The sequence below is a fragment of the Oenanthe melanoleuca genome, chromosome 2, assembly GCF_029582105.1.
Source record: "Oenanthe melanoleuca isolate GR-GAL-2019-014 chromosome 2, OMel1.0, whole genome shotgun sequence".
Lineage (NCBI taxonomy): Eukaryota > Metazoa > Chordata > Aves > Passeriformes > Muscicapidae > Oenanthe > Oenanthe melanoleuca.
Genome location: NC_079335.1, coordinates 126,799,078 through 126,818,145, shown reverse-complemented (window position 1 = coordinate 126,818,145; position 19,068 = coordinate 126,799,078). Strand labels below are relative to the sequence as shown.

At 40.4% G+C, this 19,068-nt stretch overlaps 1 protein-coding gene across 1 annotated transcript; it reads left to right on the top strand.

Annotated features, from left to right (window-relative positions):
• Positions 1-193: 193 nt before the first annotated feature.
• On the top strand, positions 194-8,562 carry CLDN12 (claudin 12). The gene is made up of 3 exons (XM_056484726.1): positions 194-283; positions 2,546-2,612; positions 4,659-8,562. Exon 3 carries the CDS (start codon positions 4,681-4,683, stop codon positions 5,416-5,418), a length of 738 nt encoding a protein of 245 aa, XP_056340701.1. The 5' UTR covers positions 194-283; positions 2,546-2,612; positions 4,659-4,680; the 3' UTR covers positions 5,419-8,562.
• The last annotated feature ends 10,506 nt before the right edge of the window (positions 8,563-19,068 follow it).

Below are 19,068 nucleotides of genomic sequence, written 5' to 3'. Positions count from 1 at the left end.
TGAGGGGGCTGAGGGGCCGCAGGGCTCCGTGGCGCCCGGCGCTGAGTGCTGCAGGGCTCCGTGGTGCCCGGTGCTGAGGGGGCTGAGGGGCTGCAGGGCTCCGTGGTGCCCGGCGCTGAGGGGGCTGAGGGGCTGCAGGGCTCCGTGGCGCCCGGGCCCGGCCCGCACTGCGCCGGCGCGGCCGCTCCGCCCCACAAGGCCCCGCGCGGGCGCGGCCTCCCCTCAGCGCGGCGGCTCCGCGGCCATGGCGGCGGCCGTGGCGCCTCCTCTGCGCGGCAGCAAGGTGAGCGGGCACGGCCCTCCCGGGCCCTGCGGCTCCTCCCGGCTCCCCCGCGACTCCGGCATCGCGGTGCCGCAGCCTCGGAGCGCTGTCGCGGGCGGGGGTCGGCGGTGCTTCCCGGGGGAGACGCTGTGTGTTCTCTCCGTGCGTCAGCTGCTCTTTGCGATTCAGTCGGTAAAATAATTACCTGTGCTCCAAGTTTTTCTTGGAAGTCCTAGTCTGTTAGCTAGGATCGTTAATTCTAATCCGGTACATCTGTATTTAATTTTAAAAGGAGTTTTGTAGAGCGTGGAACTGCATGATTGATTCCCAGAATTTAAAAAAAAACCAAAAGTGGTGGTAATGGTTCTGAACCAGTCCCTTGAAACTGGCGAGCTTTAGGCCTCCAGTTTCTGGTGGCCGGTTTCGCAAAACTCATAAAAGATTTTAAACTGCTCGTACTGTTGTGGATAGTTAAACAACCGTTTATTTATAAATTGTGTTGATAAATTATAATGTGACTTCTCTCCTACAGGACTTTACAAAACAGGAATGCTTCCCAGACCATGGTCTTCTCAAGGCCATGCAAGGGATCAGAGCTGGTTTTACTCATTTCTGGATTATGTCTATAGTAAACGTCCTTTTTGTCATCTTTGTTTCATTTTTTAATCTTGTGCGCCTTTAATGATTTACCAGTTTTTAACCAGGTTCAGCTAACATCTCTTGTTACAGCAGCATGGATATTTAGAATAGAGAGTGATATCTGTCTCTGTTAAGGGATGTGATTAAGACTGGTAACTTCTGTGGATCATATAAGAGCCTTGCACGGTACAGCTTTAAAATCCTTGGGATGGAAGAAGCTGAAGCCAAGAATCTAAGGCAAGGCAGGGTTTTATCAGGCCAAAGTGTGCTTTCTTCCCTTGGACAGCTAGTTGAGAAGTGGTCGAGGTCCCTAGTTCAACACCACCAGGGATAGACAGTAAAACCAGATGGACTAAAGAGAGGAAGAGGAAAACCAAAAGAAACTCCATGTCTGCAGAAATGAGTTGGATATTGGGGAGTATTCCATAGCTGCTCTGTATCTGTTTATTACAACACAGGTTTCACTCCTGGGCTGGGCACAGCTCCCTGTGACAGCTTTGTTTACCTGTACTAATTTTCTACTTAATTACGTTGTTGTGGTTGTTCATGGGTGTGAACTTGCAGAGGAAGGTCTGTGTTTATCTTGGTTTCAGCTGCAAAGTGCACAGAAAGCTTGACAATTAATCAATAATGTTAGTGAACAAAAGCTGCTGCTCCAAGCTGTGTGTCTGCATTTGTGTGTCTTATATGCAATAGCATTCATATTAATGAGTTTCCAAATCTGAAGCCCTCTTTCTCATTTAGTGAAGAAATTGGGGTTCATGACTGTGTTGCAAAGTGTCTTTCTTACCTAGATAGTTTGATAGAAGAATTTATTTGATATTTTTATAGGTGGTGGAGCCTATTCACAGATGAATATTACAATATTTCAGAGTTTGACATGGGTAGTTTAGAATAAACTCTGTCTTTGCACTTCAACCCAAGAAACTTGCCTTTAGGTTGTAACTTGTAACAGTAACATACTGGCATGCTTGGAGGTCTGATGCTGTCCAGTAGTAAAGTAATTTACTTATTATGAGCTGCAGGTTTGATCTTGGGACTTAGATGTGGGTGTAGAAAATTCACAAGTGGATCTTTTCTTCCTCTGGAAAAGCTGGACAGCCATTGAAAAGGCATCACCATTGTTTCCTGTTTTTCTCCAATTTCCTTGAAACCTTTGTGTAGAAGGCAGGAAGGAATAGAGACCCACAAGGTATATAAACAATTCAGGGTTTGTGCCTTTCTTTCTGACATTAAATAATCATTGCACCTTTCCTCACCACTGTTCAAGTGCAGCCTTGAACCTAACATCTGCAGTAATCATTCTGTGGGAGTTCTTATGGATTTTTTGCTAAAAACATAAAATTCAGGATGCAAACTCTGTGTCTTGGATTACCCATAAGAAAGGCAGTTTTTTGCACCCTTTTGAGATGACTAGACAGAAAACAAGCTCTGGAGAAAAAAAAGCTGAAGAAAGAAAAAAAAAAAAAAAAAAAGGTAGTTTGTGCATTGTTTTTTAAATAAGGGGAAATTGTACAAGGTGATGGAGTTGGCCTAATGCAAACATAGCTGATATTTGTAATTCCTGAACTGCAGTGTAAGTGCTGTTGCTGAAATTGTACAAAACAAGTGTGATGCTGACTCTTTCTTTGTTTTGTTTCTTAGCTCCAGTAACACCTTTTTCCTGCTTAGAGAAGTTGCTAAGGTTTCTCTTGATTTGAGGACACTGCTGGTAAGTACACTGTAGCCATCTAATTAAGGCAACACCTGTTTTGTTACTGTCTTCATTGGGGATCTGAAGCTGTAATTACAGTCACAAAGCCAGCAGTATGGGGATAGGTCTCCCCGATGGAAGGGATGGTGGGTATTACTGCCTACTGGCAGTAATTTACTACTATAAATGAACTTTTGGAAACAGCAGGTTCCTGAAAATGGTTGGTGATCTGTTTATTCCAGCTGGTTCACATATAGCACTATCTTGGAGTATGCCCTGTCTTCATGCAAGCTGTATCCAGGTAAAGGCAAGCTCTTTATGGGACAGCAAAAGCATTGAGCTTGAGGAGAACAAAATTTGATGCTATATTAGATTTACCCCTGAAGTTAATTTGTTATAGTTCCATTTTCTTGCAAGTTGATTGTTTTGACCTTACCAAAGCTGGGGTTAAGCATCATATTAAATTAATCACGATGGAAATACTTCTCTGGTCCCCTTACCTAGGGGCTATCCTGTTAATGACCTGCCATCTGACAGGTTTACTGCCATGGGAAGAGAAGCTTGCCCACGCTCAGCTATCCTTAGCAACAATATAATGCTGTCTTTTTGACAAATACGGTAGTTCATAGCATAAATGTGGTTGTCATTATTTCTTTCCAGAGTACTTCTTTAGAAGACTGTGATCAGCACATTCCAGTGTAATTCTTCAGGGTTAGATGGCATAAAATAATTGCTTAATGGTTTCTTAGGAAACAAATTGAACTTCATTTAGTTGTCTATCAATCAATAGAATGTCAGCTAGCTGCATGGCTTGATAATGCTTTCAGTGTGTTTCCAGTATACATGGGAATTCTTTATCTGAAAACTGGAGCTCCCTGGTCATTGGATGTTTATAGGTATAAAAGGAGAATGAGAGATCATATCCAGTTGCCTTTTTGTTTGTAACCATGTCTATAACCTTTCAGTGATACAGATGCTCCGTTTCTAGGAAATGTATTAAGCAGAACTTCTGGTACTTAAGGAATTGGTGTATGACTTTGGACATTTGACAAATATGCACAATGCAGTATAATAATTTAGAAGACATTTAAGGAGGAGTTTATAACCTAATGGCGCTCAGTGAGAATTTGCCAAGTATCTGTTCATTTTTTGGTACTATAATTCCTAGTATCCAGCTTCAAGTACATTCTGGGGTAAATACTCAGTGCTTGCTGTGTATTAGACTTCTTTAAAATATCTTGGGCTTGCAGAGAATTGAGTCTTGAAGACTTGAATTGAGTCCCTTTTTTGTTTGTTTATTTTTGTTTGTTTTTTAAAGACCTGTCATTGAGACTGTTTCTCAGCATCTCTGCAGGCAAGAGGCTATACATAGTAGGTATGCAGACAGTGGTTATATTGAAAAGGAGGCAGTATTAACATTTGCTCTGAAGTGGAAATTGTGAAAGCTGAAAAGCCGTCTGCTTTCTGTAATTGTGTGCTTGGACAGTTGATTCGGAAAGGCAGGAGTAGTGTGGAAGAACTGTTAGTTGCTGTTGAAAAATTCATAGTAAGTTACTCAACAGAGCCTCCACCACTATCTCACAGCTCTTGTCAACAGTTTGGCCTATATAAAATGTGTATGACTGCCTACATAGGCATTCCTTGCCAGTCTAATGATGTAGATTTTAAGCAACTCCCTTTTACTCATGCAGCAGCATGGTAGGACTGAGCATGCACCCTGGTACTGTATCTGGGCTAAAGACAGGGAGCTGGCAGTCAAGGACAGGTGAACTTAAATCATGGCTGCATAGACTCACACATTCAAACGTGCTTCTTTTTCATCTTGAACACAGTGGCTTTAGCAGTCTGTCAGCTGAGAAGTCATAACAGTCTGAGAAATAACCTGACGTTTCATTAAAGTGTGAATGTGGTGGTGTTACCACTGTCTTAAGTGTGTCAGACAAAGAAGGTGCCACAGAGTTAGTGCCCACCAGCTGTCATCTAAGTTTATTAACTTGGCACATAGTTTGTCCCATGTTCACTGTTTTCTTCTATATTTTTCTTTTTTTTTCTTTTTAATTGCAGGAAACAACCTCTGTGGGCAAATATGGGCTGCCGGGATGTTCACGCAGCGACCGTACTGGCCTTCCTCAGTGGAACAGCCTCAGTGGCTGGGCTCCTTGCAGCAGTTCTGCTGCCAAACTGGAGGCAAATGAGACTGTACACGTACAACAAGAATGAGAGGAATGTGACCGTTTACACTGGACTCTGGATTAAGTGCGCGCGCTTTGATGGGAGCAGAGACTGTGTGATCTATGACCCGCAGTGGTACACGGCTGTCGATCAGCTGGATTTGCGTGTTCTTCAGTTTGCCCTTCCTCTGAGTATGTTTACTGCTGTCTCAGCTCTGTTCCTCTGCATGATTGGCATGTGTAACACAGCCTTTGTATCGAGCGTGCCCAACGTCAAACTGGCCAAGTGCCTGGTAAACAGCGCAGGCTGCCATCTCGTGGCCGGCCTCTTGTTCCTGCTTGCCTGTGCCATTTGTCTCACTCCGTCCATCTGGGTCATTTTTTATAACAATTATCTGAACAGAAAATACGAGCCCGTCTTCAGCTTTGACATCTCTGTATTTATTGCCATTGCCAGTGCTGGCGGTCTGTTTTTCACTTCCATCTTGCTGTTCCTGTGGTACTGTGCATGCAAAAGCCTCCCTTCTCCTTTCTGGCAGCCCTTGTATTCCCACGCCCCCAGCATGCACAGCTATGCCTCTCAGCCCTACTCCGCACGTTCTCGCCTCTCTGCCGTAGAAATTGACATTCCTGTTGTGACACATTCATCTTAAGGAGACAAAGCCTTGGAAGCAAAGTTCTTGTGCTCGTTCAAGCCATGAAAATTGCAGGCTTGATTCTCTGTGCTGCCTTGCACTGAGCATAATCCTTTGTATGGCCAAGTTTCCCAAGGCACAAAGCTGTGGAGGTCCAAGTTCAGCAAGTCTGTTGCTGTTCTGGTCTGTTACTTCCTGACCACCTTTCCTTTCTTTTTTTTCTTCTTTCTTTGATTCTGAGCTCACTACAGTCAAAGTTGCTGCTAATGCTGGAACAGTACACTAACAATTGTACGCGTCCATCCTTTCGCTTGCTGATGTCAAAGCAGGTCTGAATCTCTTTGAAATTTGATAAGCTGTTCCTAGATTCTGATCTCATTGTAAGACCCTTGCACCCATGTATTGTCCAGATGCAGGCAATGGAACTGAGTGCAGGGGATTCACTGAGTTTCTTGTTTATCCAGACCCACATACTGTAATATGTGATGTCTGAAAAGGGTGTTTGGCAGACTAATTCTGTTCTGTGCACTGTTCTTTGTTTTTTGCTGTACACACAGATACCTGCTTAGGAACTTCTGTAACAGAATTAGTGCCAAATTACCCTTTATTTTCAAAATACCTATCCGAAGGAATGAAACTGATTTAACTAAGAATGTTGTTCTGTGCTGTAATAGCATTTTGTGAATTATTGGAGGCTAGAAATCTTTTGTGAATTTTATTTCTAGTCTGTTTTTTACTAAGTTAGCAAATTCACTAGATCTATTTTGTGATTTTGTGAATGTTTGATTTGAAGGCCTTCTTAAAAATGGGTTTTCAACTAGGATATAAAGCATTCAGTTCTGGAGAGAAATGTCACTCACTGTAAAAAGGGTCAGGAAAATCATACAGAATTCTGAAGACTATGAAAGATTCTTTTGGAACACTGTATACAAGCTATAACAACATCTCTCTGGAAAGGGAATTACAATCCTGGTGAGAGATTTTTTTTTTTTTAATCTAGATGTTTTTTAAAAGTGTATATACAAGGATTAATGAGCTTGTGTTTTTTTCAGTTGATCTTTATGGTTGATGGACTTTTCATGCTATAGCTTATTTCCTTACTGATTAAGACAACCTTTTCAGCCTTGTTCTTTAACACCTTTCCAAATTCAGCTATTTTTAAATCCAGTTATTTCCCCTGCTGCCATCTCATAAATGCAGAAAGTTTCCTCTTCCTATTTTCCATAAAATGAAGTTTTGAGTAACTTGTGAGCTTCACCTTGTAGCTCTACAAGGATGAGGAGACACTGTAAATTCCCAGCCTGGGATGTCTTAAAATCACTTTTTGCCTTCTAAAATGCAGAGCAGCAGGTGAGCCCTAAGGATCAAAGCTCTTCAATATGGGCTTTGACATTACTTGAAAATTTGATGACAGTGAGTTGAAGAGTGCTATAATTAAGGCAAGCATTGGATTCTCTCAGGTTTTGGTAAATTGAGATCTTATGTTTAAGATGTCATTCCAGTAAGGAAACTTGTTTTGATTGGTGGCATTCTGGAGCTTAGTGGGTATTTGCATTTCATTAATCCCAGAATAAATTTGGTTTTCTGAAAAAATCAAATCAAGTTCTTTAATTCCAGTCCTGAAAATTCATACAAGGTCCTGGAAACCACTTCGCTTCCTACTCTAGGTGTTAGAAACAGAAACAAGTACTGTACTGGGCAAATCTTGTTCTGTTAAAATCTGTGAAGTAACAGTATGTAAAGAAGGATTGTGTTTTAGCTGGTAGATCTCAGACTTCAGTGGACTGAGGGAGAAAGCTGATCTCTGTCATAATTCCCAGCAGTCAGTAAAGTGACAGGCCTTTAAGACAATGCTTGATTAAACAGCAGTCTTAAGGAATTAACTGTAGAAAATAAAGAATATGCAAGGAGATATGCCTCTAAAGGCCTAAACACGAGTTTAATACTCTCTTAGGTTTACAAGGTGTGGGAGTACAAAGTATCTTTTTTTATCAGACTTGCATGGGATTAGAACAGGTAATGACATGCAAGCCAATTTGGTTTTTTTTCCTTCAAAACTGAACTTTGCATTACTGTTAGTCTGGTTGTCCATCACTGTTGCTGGTTTAGCTGCTCATATCCATTAATGCCTTGTAAAGTCAAAGAAAGGGGCCACTGGTCTGTGATTTAACATCATCTTGCTCTTGCATCACTTCAGTGTCTTTTCTTCTTTGTGCCTTGCTTCAGTTATGAGTTGACCAGTAAATGTTACAGTCAGTGTCCAATACACTCTGAGCCTGAATTTGCAGAGTATTTTGATCATTTTTAAGAGTTGACAAGTATGTCTCTTAGTGACTTAAAAAGGAGCTGAATTTTCAGCATCTCCAGAACAAGAATGACAGCCTGGCAAACTGTTGCTTTCTACAAGAATATAAGTTTAGCCAGTGTTGTTTTCTGTGCACTTTAATAGCAGATTCCTCTGACAGCTCTTTTGTATTCTGACTTTGATTTTTATGTACAGAACTTTTAATTAGTATTTACTCCTGCCTAAGCTAATAACTTGTTGCTTTGAAGATTGTGTCTTTCCAAAGGTCAGAGATGAATGAGTTATGAAAAGTGGGGCTCCAGAAGATAATGGATTCCAGTGTAGGTTTTAGTTAGCAAAAAGATTGTTGCATCATGTTCTATCATTGAAGCGGGGCTGGTTTTCTTTCACCAATTCTGTTAATATGTTTCTGCTGAATCCTAAGTGAAATTACCTGGAAGTGCTGTGCTGTATTTCCTCTGTTACAGAAAGAGCTGGCCAACCTCCAACATGTTTTTTTTTGCTAAGGTTGCCACTGTGCCCAGCACCACGGCTGGGGAGTGACAAGCCTCCCTGAATTGGGAGAAAACACATGTACCCTGCAGGTATGCCTGCCAGGGAAGACCTCTGGGGAGCAGTTAGCACCCCTGCCTCTGACCAGCTGCACCTTCCTGGGCACTGCTGTGTGCAGGACAGGCACTTGGGGTCTTCAACAGAAAGATTGTAATTTGTAGCTTGTGCAGTTGGGTGCTCTGGGATTACAGGAACCTGTATTTTTTCAAGTAGTTCCTGTCCAACTTCTTTAAATTGTGTTAAGTGTTGGTTCTTTTTATGTGAAACAGAAGATATGTATTTTTAATAAAAGAGTCTCATATGGATGCAGTTTATTTTGATTTTGTTGAAAACAGTAGCTACTAGACTATGAAAGACTTTACCTTTTGATATTGATCACCAGACTATTTCAGATGCCTTAATAGATTTAAAATGTATATACTGCAATTTAGCTGCCTAACTTATAAGACTTCTGCTTTGAGCAAAACAAAGCAGGATTTTAAAAAGCGCCACAAAACCCCAAACCAACCCTTCTGAAAAGAGGGGATAAGCCAAACTCCTGCCCTCCCATCTGCTGTGCAGGATATGCTGTCAGCTGGAGAATGTGATGCCTCCTGACCTGTGAAAGTCATTGGGGCATCCCAGGGACTTGTGGCAGTCCAGAAGAATGGTAGTGGTTCTTAATGCTTCACTTGTGTCATGTGCTGCTCCTGGCTACTCCTGCAGCTCAGCAGTGTTATGGTGACTCAGTGCTGAGCCTTTCCCCATCGCTCAGGGGCGAAATACAAAAACCCTTTGAGTGTTAAAAATGCTGATTCCACAGTTCAAGTTCACAAAAACTGAATTCTTTTGCAGAATAGAGTGAGACTTGCTGGTAATTCTTCGGGATTTGTCTTCTCAACTGGCATTCTGGCAGTTTTTATCTGTTTTGGGAAATAGGTTGCATGAGAACCATTCTTGTGGAGTAGGCACAATAAGAAGCAGTTGTCAGTACCACAGCTCATTTGAGGGGGTGGAAAAATGATTTTATAATTTCTTCTTCAGGGGGTTCATTTCTTCCTTTGCTGTCACTTCCAGACAGGCCTCCTCTCTCTTATGAGCCAGTATAAACCTAGAGGCTGGTTAAGTGTTGGCATAAATACTGGGATGCAGAGAACTCAGTTTCTCCTAAAGTGTGGGAATGACTCATTTTTTCATATTAAAATTTCTAAAAAACTACCCCACCTGTTTGTGCTCATTGGAAACAAATATCTTGGCAGTTTTTCCCCTTGTTTTATTTCACAGGACTTGAATTCACATATGGTTAATCAAGTGTGTAATGTTACTTATCCCTCCATGTAACTACTGAGCAGTAGTGCACCTCAGAAGCAGCATAAGCTTTTCTGTAAGTTTTTTGTTCCACTGCTGCATTATATTATTATTAATCAAGAGGGACATACCGAGGCCTCATTGGAGGATAAGAAGTTTTTACAGTTTTCAAAACAGCTTTTTGTCTGTGTTCAAAGAGTCAATTTGGTTACTCAGGTATTAGGCTGGGCAGTATGGGGACCTTGTCTTCTGGGTGTGGCAGCTGCAAGGAGATGTAAAGGCTGAGAACAGGGCAGTAGAAATTGTGGTGAGGTGGCATGAGTTAGTGACTGTTATGAGGAGAGAGACCAGACAGCTGGACTTCCAAAAGCAGGGTTGTTGTCCTAGTTTCTCTTATAACAAAGAGAAAAATAAGTAATGAAAGCTCTAAGTGTTTTAATAAGCTTTACTCGACATCCAAGGCTCCCAGAGGAATATAAGCACACTTGGAAAACAGCATCCAAGTACTGCCCAGGCAGTATGTGTCCTTGGGACCCACAGACATTGACCCAAGTGCTCAGTACCACTTCCTAGCTACATGCCATGCCTGCTGTGTAGCCATCACTGCCAAGGCTGCCATTCCAGACCAAAGTTTGGTGCTCTCCAGTGTCTCTGGGGTCTTATCACTACACATTACAGCTCTTCTCTGTGTGACAGCACAGTCAGAGAGGGTCTGTAACCATTGATACTGTGCTGGTTTTCTTGCCAAAACCACAATATATTTATAAGCAAATGTGTAAGATCATTTACAAATTCACATTGGAGTTTAAAGAAATACTAGCAGTTATGTCAAAAATAAGTTGTTTCCTAAAACAGGTCCTGTATCTATCTTTTGTTACTGCAGGCCTTTGTGACCTACTATTCAAGAGAGGCTTCAGCATGTGATTTTTTTGATGAGCATAAGCAGATGTAAATATAGTCTGCTACTAGGAGATGAAATCATGTCTTCTTGCTCCTTTTGCTGTTTATCTTTTCTGCTTATTTAGTTTCCACCCCCCTAGGTGGCTAATCTGGCCTGCCTCCTGGTCACAAGCTCTACTGCCAACACAAAGGAGGCAGTGAGAATGTGTGAGTGGAAGAAGGGCAAGATTGCAGTCTTAGGTTGATTCTTCATGAAGCCTTACTTTGATAACTTTTTCTCACTTAGTCAGCAATTTGCATAAGAAAGATTCCATTATTTTGAAAAATTTTTTATGTGGTTTGTGTTTACCTATTGTATAAGTTGATGAAAAATGTTGCATTTGGAGAAAAAACATGTTTTAAAACATTTCAAAGTTTATTCCTTTGCTCCTTTCATTTCATCCTAATTCACTCAGAAAGACAGTATGGGAAGAAAACAAGGTAATAAAGCACAAAAAGGAGTTGACTTCTATTGAATGTGAAGATCACACTGCTTTAGACTATGTAAATGTGCAGAAACTGATAATGATATTAATAAGGAAAATAGCTAATTTTTTTAGTAGATAATAGTGCCAGATAGTAAGGTATTTACATTAGTTTTTAGATTGGATGTGAATAGTTTAGTGTTATCTGTAGAGACTCGGCACCATGGATTACTATAATGTCACTGTTTTGAATCTTTAACTAAGTCAGCAACAATAAAATGCTCAGGTTCTTTCTACTGTTTTGCTATGGTGTTCTGTAGACAGGTTGAATTTCCTGGCAAAACTGTCATCTTGGGAAGCAGCTGACAAGGAATTGCATTCTCACAAAATGGGCCTAGTGGAGGGCATGATTTCTACAGTACAGCTTCAGGTGAGACTGCACAAATTTATCTGCCTTCCATTGCTGCCTATTCTGTTTGATTCAATTATACATCTCCCAGGGAAGGCCTTGAGAATACAAACCATCAAAAAAACATATTCACATTTCTGCTCTTTGTTAGGCTTGTGATGGGGGCACCTTCAGATCTCATTACCTGCAGCTCTGACCAAATGCTGCTGGCCTCCACAGCTGCAGAGGTGAGGACATTTCCCTTGCAAACACATGGGAGAGCTGAGCACTGGGAAAGAGCTGGCTCTGCAAGCTTGGTGGCACACTGGGAACTGGCAGCCACAAGGAGAGGTTTCTGGTACTGTGGCTAAGCTGAGATGCTGGGGGGCTTTCAGCAGTTCTGGTGTCAGCTGTTACAGAGCTCATCATTCATTAAGCTGCAGCAGTCCCAGTTAGTTTGCATGTACACTTTCAAATGCTGTGTGGCTGCACCTTAATTAGCCAAGGAGTTATGAGAGCCCTGAGAACCACTAATCTTGGCGGCTCATGCCTGCATGCCTCGCTTGAGAAGTCCTCTGGGAGCTGTAATTCTCTCAGGCTCTCAGCACTAATCTACTTAGAGCTGCTACAGAAGATCTTAAACACTTGGCAGAACAGAATTTCCTCAGAGTGAATTTCACTACTCAGGGTAAGTTTCAAACACATCACAAACACTCACTAAACTCACTAAAAAAATCAAAGAAGGTCTTATTAGACATATAACATGAAAACATGATTTGGTGAAATATGCCTCTGAGCTTCTTGTGCGTGCATGCAAAATTACTAATACCTTGCAGCTCTTGACTCACCAGCCAGCCAAGTAGATTACCATTTCCAGAGAAGAAAGGTTGCCTTTGACAGTTTCTGTCCCTAGAAAATTGTCCCTTTCTTCTAAGAGCTTTTTCCATACATCATAACTGTATTTGTTTCATGGATGGCTTCATTTCCTAAAGAATTTCAGAGTCCTGCTTTCCTAGGGTGGGCAAGTCAATTCTCTGGGTCCAGAAGTCCACAACAGCCCTCCAAGAACCATTTTTTATATGACAATATCTCAGATGACATCTCATTATTTTTGTAGGGCCCCAGAGATGGCATAAGGGGCTGCAGAAGCTCCTGTATGGTCTGTCAAAGATAACATAAGCCTAGATTTGCTTAAATATTATTGTAAATTAGCAGACTAAAATTGGCCATGTTTCCTGGGTTGGTCCTGGAAAATATTTTTCTTACAGCTATTTTTACAATGTTTTGTATTTCATCTTGATATTAGCCTCTACTGAAATACTTCCAACACATTTTCTTGGGTTTATTTCTGGCTCTGATGTCACATCTTTCTAACAGGTATAAACACAAGTTCTCAATGGCAGAGAGCTATCAATTTGTTTTCTTGAGCTCTTAGAGTTTCCTCTATGGCTTAAAATTATTATTACATTTCCTGAAAATACTGTCTTTGACCAACCACTGTGCCTGTTGTGTCTCTTATCACTTGTCCAAAGTGCACAACTCTGGCTGGACATAAGAAGGGAGGATGTGGGTGAAGGCAGGATTTCCTTTTCCATTGGCACAGGCATGGAGGAAAATATCAGAAATTTGGACATGGGGTTTAAATTGGAAATCCCCACTCAGTATATGATACAAGTCTGTTACCCACTGCCTAGAAAGGAATTATCTGCAAATCAAAATATGGATTTGATCACAGTTGTGTTGAAAATGTCTGAGATGTAAAGGCAGACATTTGTAAACTCCCAGATTCCTAACATCACAGTTCAGTAGCACAAGTAAGGAGATTTGGACAGGTTCATGGGAACATTTGTAAAGCTACAACTTTCTAAAACAGTAGTTATCTGCTTCAGTTAATACAGGTGAGTGTATATGGTGAAACTAAGCAGGGTAATCAACACTAACTTCTTTGTATCTTAATTTCCAGATGAGGCATTTTGGGGATGTGTGCTGGAATGATACATTCACATTTTTAAATAAGGCTGGGAATTTTATATTGCATATGATAGAAGATTCCTTTTCTGTGATGTTGCAGAAAATATTGCACAAAATTCCTGGACAATAATTAGATACAGATACTATTTCTTAATTGGTCTGAATTAAAGTGATGGAGAGACAAAGACCAAAGCCACAGCAGGATGTTTTGGTATTGGGATTCTTGAATTACTTAGGTTGATCCAAGAAGCAAATTATATTAGCACTTCATATTGAAAATAACTATAACAGAGATAATATGAGACCTCAGTACTATTTTTGCATAGCTATATGGCATTCTGCAGCAGAGCAAAGAAAAGCTGAAGTGCTGACAAGCCAGGAAATGCGCAGTATTAAGGAAAAGATCTGATGTCCAACTGAAACAGTCTGTTAACTCATGTGATATAGATTCTGAAGTGCCAAGAGAAAATTTGGTCCCCTCACAGTTTAGAAAATGGACTAAATAAGAGCAGCTGTGTGGGTAAATAATTATCCCATACTTTGGCATTAAAATGTTAACTGATTTTTACCAGTTTTTGACAACAGAAGTCTTTCAAATGTTAGATAAGTCCTGGGAAATAACAGCCAAAGGATATTATCTGTCAGTTTGTTAAACCAATAGCTTAAATCAAATAGAGTTAGTAATTTCTGGAATGCAACAGAACCTTCTTTTCTTAGGCTGTTGTTTTGTGACTCTCCTGTTTATCTTACCCCAAGTCACTGTAGTATTACGTCTCTCTTTAATACAGAAAAGCCAATGATAAATATAAAACATGCAATTAAGTATCATTACATTAATTCATTCTGGGAAAAGGAGCAAAATCTTGGAAACAGATTTCTCAAGAGAGCAAGAGCAATTTAAAACAGCATGATCTGCATGGCATTATATCCATGTTCCCAGGAAAAGCCTGTGCCCAGTTAAACCTCAAGACAGACCCACAGGAAATCATGAGCTGCCTATTTTATTTCACAGCTGGATGGATGCTGTTCTGCAAGGTTTTCAATTACAAAGGTGCTGTGGCAAGGGCTTTGGTATCTAAGTTTAGTGTGAGACACTGGATGAAAGTCAAGCTGTCCTTTAGTTGTACTCATGGTGTAGTTGGGCCTTAGGGGTGTCCCTGTGTGCACACCCCAAACTCATTAGCTCATTAGCTCCCTGGGTGCTCCAGGAATTCCTCAGCTGTCCCTGCACAGAAGAGACACACAGCTGAGCAAAGGTAAGGTGACGCACTTGGCTCCTCCTCACCTCCACAATAAAAGGATCTGAGTAACTATTGCAAGAGATTTTCAGGTGAGGAATTCAGATAGTCCTGAGGGTTCCTCCCAAGCAGCTCCTGCTGGTTCCAAGAAAAATTTCTACACCTAAATTTGTCCCATAACCTTCTGGGTGAAGAATCTGGCTCTTTCAGACCCTCCTGTTGGTTCCTGCTGCAGAACTGATGGGATTGTGTGCAGGTAGGATGCATGCAACTTTTAGAAACTGTTCTTGTAAGTATAGACATAGTCACACAGGGCAGTCCTTTTGCATATAGTTAATACAGGAAGATGTTTTATTTTAAAATACTCTAAACAATGGATAATGCACATGCTGAAGTAGTCACACAGGATCAGGAGACAGCTGGCATGTGAGAATTGGGCAGAGAAGCAGTTAAGGAATCTCCCCTGACCCAGTGACTCCTGTCACTACCCAGAGCCTGCAACCAACCAGCCTGCCTGGGAGATCTGAGCAATACCCTATGCCAAGGCCCCAGACACTGCTTTTCTTCAACACTCTGCCATTTTTTATACAACACTGCTCATCCAGAAACCAAATCAGCCCTGCCATTGAAGAAATGCTGCTTTTAACAATTAGTCTTTGTCTAAATATGTCCAATACTTTTCAAAATAAATTAGTTAGCCCTGCTAGGAGTGATCAGTTTGGTCCATGATATATTGAAAAATTTATTACTCTCTCTTTTTTGAAATATTAGAGAGGACTAAATGTTAACAGCTGTTTATGCACTGCCAGATTTGACTGGCAGTGCATTTTAATATGAAATACAAGTTTAAAGCACTTGGCTTGTCATTTTGGTCATACATAGCATACAATAAGTCTAACAATAGACTAGAATTCAATTTGGCTGAAATTCAGTACTACTAACCATTCTGCAGAACAATGCATATAAAACAATTCTCAACTATTCCTTTTCAACAAAAAAACTTTAGGTCAGAAACAAGAATTTTCACTTTATGCCTTTTTTTATGAGACTAGTATTTTTATGTCTCAGTATAACCACAAGATAATTGAGTAGTTATGCAGACTCTCTTCTGAAAAGTGTATTTATTCCCTAAACATTGTGTGTGGTCACCTGAGTACTGTGCAATGAAAATCAAGGAAAATCAGCTGCTACCACCACCCTTAGCAGAGACACCAAAGGCCCACATCAGCTGAGAAGACTCATTTTAACTGTCCCAGCAGTATTCAGCTGATCATGTCCGAATTTATTGATACTATTTAACAGCCAGTCTCTGGTTTAGGCCCAGGGTTTGCCTAAAAGATGAAATTGGGCTGTTGCATTTATAGCAAACCCACAAAAACCTTTAATAAACCACACTGCTTTGATCTGTGCAAATATCTGCTACCTGTGTATTTGCAGAACCAGAGCTGGATTGTTTATACTTCCCACTTCTAATTATTAGTGTCTCTAAGAGTTATGTTTCACCAGAGATTATTTATGGAAGATTGATTTATTATAAGACAGAAGGTGGACATTGACCCGGAAGGTCTAATTTTCTATATCTGACCTTCAGAAATAGGCTGAACTCATAGTTGCACATCTTGCTTTGTAAGATAGTATTATGAATATTTTTAAGAGGATAGCTGTAGAAACAACTTTATTAAAATCTGAATACACTCTTAAGGAAGACCATATGAAGGTGCATGTCCTTATTCAGCAGATCTGCTCCCTGTAGGTATATAATCACTTAGTACTTCAAGAAAATATTAGATCTCACATGTACCTTCTCACATGACTTCAACAATGCCCTGAAGCCTTTATATGAAGCCAACAGACATTTAAGCTGGTCCTGCAACTGAGAAAACAAACAAACAAACAAAAGCCCCAGGGTACAATTCCTTCTGTGCTGTGCCAGCACAAGAATTTGGTCCCCTGTTCAGTGAACCCCATAGAGTATCACTAATCTCACTGAAAAACTTTCAGTTGCATCAGCTCTCTATAGGAACACAGATGTTTCTGTTGCATGGTGGTGCTTTTCAGATGCAAGGACAAGTATTCAGGGAGAGACAAGAACAGACTACTTTTTGTGGGAACACTGATCTAATTAAAAATCAAACTGCAACCTGAAGATACATTCGTGCTCCAAACAGTCACAAACTTAAAAAAAGCTTTTTGAACAATGTATTGCTGCAGTAAAATGTCTTTTACCAGGACCTATGCTCATGAGCCCAACACAGAAAAAAACCCAGTGATATTCTAATCACTTCTGTGACTCATCAGCTGAATTATTTACACATATTGCAATCAGGCAAGCTGGGTAAACTCTGCCACAGTGATGAAGTAATACTGCCATTCAGGGAATTGAACACACACAGGCTATGTAACCCATAAATCACCTTTGAGATTGTTAGCACTGGTGATAATGGCAAATAAACAAGCTAAAAAATCACTTTTTCTCGTCATCTGCATTTCATTTCCTGGGAATTTATGTCTGCTGAGGGAGTGGCTACCTAACCAAGAAAAAAAGTGTTTCATTACTGTAGGAATAGTCATTCTGAGAGAATCAACACAGCTGTTCATAAATTATATTAATGTGGGGCTTTTTCCCCAAAGGAATAATAAAACTAAATCTGAGAATATAGATGTATCCATACTTCTGAAGAGCTCTTAGCAAATTCTGTTTTCCCCTCCTCTCCCACTTGGCTCCAGCTAAACACTTCCTCTAACATAACTGTGTTAGAAGCAACTCAATGAAAAATCACAAACTCTGGAAAGCTTGAAATTTGAGCTGTTTTATGAGAAATCACTCTTCACTGAATACATAAAACCATCCAAAACTAAGATACATTAAAAAAAAAAGCTAAAGGATTTCCCCTTTGTCTCAAACATAATTCAGTACAATCAGGTGGAATATAACATAAGCTTTGAAGAAAAAGAAAATTAATAAGAACAGCTCTATAAAGTAATTTTAAGGGCACTTTTAATTCAGTATCTCACCTAAAATGGCAGTCAAAAACAGATGCCTAAGGAAGAGTGTCAGAACAAAGCAATCATACAATGCATCTTCCTTAGCAATTTTACACAGCTTCAAGCAGTGTGGTTCAGGGACTTTCTGAACCAGATATATCTGTATTTAATAACTGTTAACAGACACATTTATGAAAAAAATCCAAACTTCTGGCCTAATCTAAACTTTTAATGTCCTTAATATCCAGACTTTCATAATTTAAGGTACTTTCTTTTAAGAACATTTTTTTTTCAGTCTTCTACATGATAATTGTATTCCAGGTCTTCTATTAGAAAAAAAGTCCTTCTGTGTTAATTTTTTCTGTGCCTTTCATGACTTGATACATCTCTCCCTATGCAATAGTCTAATAGCAATAGTTTATTATTACTTGTAAACAGTTCCTTATCTTTGGCAGTCTTTGTCTGTTACCTGTGTCTCTCTGCTATCCCAAGAGCCCATTCCAAGTGACTTCAAGAAAAAAGAAAAGAAGTTTTTCAGAGCACAAAGATTTATAGACTTGAAAACATGGCAAAACCTGGTCTTCAGATCCCCTGCTCATTGCAGAGGAGTGGAACTAGACAACCTTTAAAGGCTCCTTCCAACCCAAACCATTCAAGCATTCTGTCAGCTGAAGCACACTGAAGTCATAATAATATTGTCCTACATTTAACCTCAGGTAAAAAAAAAACCATCTTTGTCTCCATATGGCCTGTATACCCACACTTTGGCTTTATTTTTCTAAAATCCCTGAAGACCAAGAAGCAGGGACTCTAGTGCTGCTGGCAAAAATCTGAAGGTAACATAGACAAAATTAAATGTAAACAAATTTGTGCAGATTGAAACTTAAGGTAAGGGCACCTTACTTGGGTTTGATCTCTTCAATTTTACACATTAGCCTAAGCCACCAGAAATACTAGCAGTTATCCTAATTCCCTCTTTTCCCTGGAGCTATTCATCTCTTACTAGGTAGGATTTTAGGGAGATTAATCTCTGCAGTAAGGTGAATCAGGTGTCTGAAAATAGATAGGATGGCAAAATCAAGTACTGTGAAAAACATTCCTCTTATTTCTTGTTAAGGCTCAAGTGTATTTACAAAAGCCTCTCAAACAGCCCAGACCTGCTGTCCCTATGTCCACAAAGCAATTGCAATACTTTCTATAGCAACAATGGCTTTATTACACAAGAGTAATAAAAATTCTCTAAATAGAAGAGAAGGAGTGTTTGGGAAGGGAGGTCACAAGCAGCTGGAGTCACTACTTGACTGAACAATGCCGTACTTGGAAGGAGTGTTTGCTTCCTGCTTGAAGCAGAATCTTTGAGCACTAACAAAATCTGCACAGGTACTTCAGCTACTGATTGCCAAATATAAAACTTCCCAATCCTGAACAAGGAACAGGGAAACTAATGAAGTTCAGCAGCAGGATTGTTTAACTAAAGGAAGGTTGGCTGTGACAGCATGCCAAGCCACTTGTTGGCCATTAAGGACTCGGTTTAGTGCCTAACCACAGCTATCTAGGGCCACTGAGATGCCCAAAGTG